The sequence below is a fragment of the Odontomachus brunneus genome, unplaced genomic scaffold (assembly GCF_010583005.1).
Source record: "Odontomachus brunneus isolate Ranch 3 - 2012 unplaced genomic scaffold, Obru_v1 Obru_scaffold_015, whole genome shotgun sequence".
NCBI classification, from domain to species: domain Eukaryota; kingdom Metazoa; phylum Arthropoda; class Insecta; order Hymenoptera; family Formicidae; genus Odontomachus; species Odontomachus brunneus.
The window spans coordinates 3,094,494-3,098,307 of NW_022639465.1; the positions used below are offsets into that span (position 1 = coordinate 3,094,494).

General features: G+C 42.1%; 1 protein-coding gene across 4 annotated transcripts in view; it reads right to left on the reverse strand.

The window, feature by feature from the left end:
* Positions 1 to 3,814, reverse strand: part of LOC116841309 (protein rolling stone-like) — a 16,397-nt gene that overhangs the window by 1,423 nt on the left and 11,160 nt on the right. For 3 of the 4 annotated variants that reach the window (XM_032809089.1, XM_032809092.1, XM_032809091.1), the window contains exon 2: positions 1 to 1,981. This exon is cut by the window's left edge and continues 1,423 nt beyond it. In XM_032809089.1, coding sequence (XP_032664980.1) covers positions 1,113 to 1,981 — 869 coding nt within the window. In that variant the 3' untranslated portion in view covers positions 1 to 1,112. Of the gene's footprint in view, positions 1,982 to 2,729; positions 3,747 to 3,814 lie in introns of those variants that run through there. The other variant, XM_032809090.1, reaches the window with a different exon arrangement.

Below are 3,814 nucleotides of genomic sequence, written 5' to 3' on the forward strand. Positions count from 1 at the left end.
TGAATAAAAATCGCGATACGCTAAAATTATCGCCGCATTTCTTATCTCTTTCACTTGATATACAAATGTAGCAATGATAAAAGAAAGAATTATACGTCATCGAATGCTTGTACGTTAACATCCGAATTACCAATGGTCTATAGTGGGGCTTATTAACGGCACATATTTAATCGATGATCCGACTCGTATCGGTTTGCGAATGAACATACATACAAATTGCACGCAAGCAATAGTAAGTGTTAAGTGAGAACGCTGTCACATGTTTTATACATGTTTTATACATGTAACTCGATTGCGCGTAATGTGTGTTTGTGTAATTAATATTTTTTTTCTCGCAGGCAAGTGGTACAATTGACCGAAGACAAGAGAGAGATTTTCTGTATTGTATGCATCAAGTAAATTCTACGTTAATTAAAATCCACATAAAAACTTGGTAAAAAAAAGTTTAACAAACAACTCATTCGTAGCGTGGACGATATGTATCTGCTGCACGTGATCGGAACGACGTATTCGAGGACAATTACAATAACGAAATCCTGAAGCGTTTGCAGGAATATAGAAGGGGAAGAGAGTTCTTCTCTCTCTTTCTTTCTGGCTTCTACAATATTATCGTGGTGTATTTCGCAACCGATTATAAGCGGTTTCTATTCAAGCAACACGATAGTTAACTGAGATCAGATATGTAATCCGAATCATCAGCTGAGTCAAAAATCTCGACGTGGATCTCGTTAGGAATGTCGTTTGGAGAAATCGTCAAAGTTTGTGAATTTTATCTGCGAATTACTCACTGATTTTCAATCTCTATTCTACTGATATTTGATCTTTCGTAGGAGCTGTGAATTGCGACACAAAAGCAATTTGTTGTAGTCGCATTGCGACGCTGTCGTCCACGGGGCATGTATCCCCTTGTTGGGTGTCAATTCGAACTAATGCACAACTATTGCGTATCGACCTGTAGTCATAGCAGGTCGTATCAGGTCGGAGCAGCACAGAATGTGAATGAGAGGAGGAGGAGGAGGAGGAGGAGGAGGAGGAGGAGAAGGAAGATCATCATCACCATCGTTTCGTCCGTGAGATAATTCATCAACTAATAGCGTTCGCATCGACAGTATTTAGACCATCTCCGTCCGTTTTCCCGTAAGCGATTTCTCATTCGTCGTGATGTGTACGGATCTGCTGTTGAGTTTGCCGGTGATTCTGCGATAAAGACGATCCCGGGTATGCGCCAACATACACAAGACGCAATGCAGCACAGTGACTAAGGTTAGACCGCCAGCACACAGGGGTATGGTCCGCGCCGGTTTCTTCCAGTCTAAGATCTTGTAGATATAAGGATAGCCTTCCTTGTTTAGGCCGCCGGCGGCGTAGTAGATCACTGTGAACATCACGTAGAACATCGCGATCGATAGAGACCACCAAAAGTTACGCAGGCGGAACGGTATACTGGTAACGAACAGATCGATTAGCATCAACACGCTGTTGCACACGTGCATCATGATGTTAAGCGGGTCCAGGTAGTGAATCTCCGGATTATACACGGCTAACCAGTAGCATACGGTCACGCCGATCGCGATGTTGGTTGTGACAACGTACAGAAACCAGTAGAGCCGCTCTGTGAACTCGAGCCGAAGGTTGCATGGGTTGAAGCCGGGTATACGCTGCAGCCGCCAGCGTTTCAACACGAGTATACCGCCGATCAGGGCCTGGCTGAAGCCCAACGCGACGTCCCAATGTGTAAGGTAGATCGGCCACTTGTCATACATGCGCAATGGCTGGTAACTACCCAACTCAAATAACGAGCACACCACGAAGGCGGTCCATATAAGGAAGACGATCCAACGGTAGAACAAGTACCAAATCGTCACATGCGACTGGCATTTGGGCTCCGTCAGCAGGCGAGCGTGCGGCGTCTCTTGTCGTCGTTGACGCCACCTGCGACTGATCTCCTGACACCAGAACTTGCTTACCATTGCTCGACGATCTGTTGAAGAATCGAACGCTTCTTTTAAACTTGTTAACTCTTATTTAGCTTTATTTGGCGCTGATTGATAGAGACAGTTGTGTGTGTATGTGTGTGTGTGTGTGTGTGTGTGTGTGTGTGTGTGTGTGTGTGTGTTAGAGAGAAATAAAAACAATAAATTAACTTGAACATAATATTAAAAAGAAAACAAAAGAAACAAAAAAACAAAAAGAACATAGCGAGACTCTTGTATGGGACATTCAGTTGCTAACGCCAGGAAGACGAAAGCTCAATTCGCGGATAATCGGTTTAACAAACTTGCAATCATTGCACAATACCTATATGCAACGTAAAGTATAAACGTTTTGGTTTATTTTTGGATTTTCTCTTGAATAGCAAGGCACAGTTTAAGTGGAAATATTCTAGAGTGAGTATTGAAGAATTTTGCAGTCAAACATCGTTTGTAATGACGCACGAATAGGTATAAAAGGTGCAACTAAATTGCGATAGATCTAAAGCCAATTCTAATTGCGTAAGCATGGTCGTGAACGTAAGAATCAACTAATTAGAGTGATTGCATTATTCTGATTGGTTGTCGTAATCATCTACAATCGTTTACAACCACGCTTACGCAATTGTAGAATGCCTTAACATTGCAGCGAATCGATCTGTACTTGAACGTCGAGTGGCATTAATCAAAACGAGGCAAATAATATTCCTGAATTCGTGCGCGTCTTGCGAAATCTTCCCGAATATATCTTTTGCTTACATGATGAACATTGTAGAAGCTGTCTCAAGAGCGGTAATCCTTTAATCGCGAGCACCATTCTCACACAAGGAAGAAGAGGATTCATCGAGCGCGATTTAGCACGAGGATGGGAAAACTTAACCTAATCTAACCGCGAGTCTAGTCCAACCCAACCCAATCTAACCTAACTTAACCCTAACTTTATCTAACCTTACGTCCATCTGTCAACTGGGTCAGCTGATGTAGCGCGTGCGTAGCCGCGTCGTTCAATCGTCGTAAATACTGTTTCGAATATCTCGTAGCAAATTTGATGAATGCGCTCGAGTATACTGATGCACATTAATGAGTGCCGTTATATAAGTTTAAATAAACGTCGATTAATGATTAAACCAGTAATTCAACCGATGATTGAACATCTTGTTGGTCGTGTGACGCCGATGTTATTCATTTTTGTGCTTCCTCAAGCGTAGAATCTTATATATACAGGGTGTCTCAGATCACTATACTCAAACTTTGCGAGAACGGATTGAGGTGAACAAGAAAGTCTCATACCGTTTTGCAATATTCGCAATAGTTTTAGAGAAATTAATTTTAAAAAATTACGTGAAGAAAGGAAGAGAGCTACTAAAATCGTTCGAGACCTAGCGCGTTGGTCAAGTTGGTCAGTTGGTTAAGAAACGTGTGCAGAAGATGACGGCGTGCGACGAACAACGGAAGAACAACGCACTGCTTGTGTTTATAACGCTGTGCTCCTACGTCTTGCCGCACCGCGCCGCAACGGTGATCTGCGACTGTGTACTTGTATATTATTGTAGATCGAACTGAGCAAAAAAGTCCTTTACTATTTTCCAAATGACTACGTACATGTTTAGTTATTAATAAAAGAAGATTAGTGTACAGTTATGTACATTAATGCATCAATTTTTTTTAAGATCGCAAAATAGTAAAGGAGTTTTTTGTTCTGTTTGACCTAATCTACCCGTACACTGCGGCTTTTCTGTGAATTATCTAACATCTTATATGTATGTGTACACACACACACACACACACACACACACACACACACACACACACACACACACACACACACACACACACACACACAC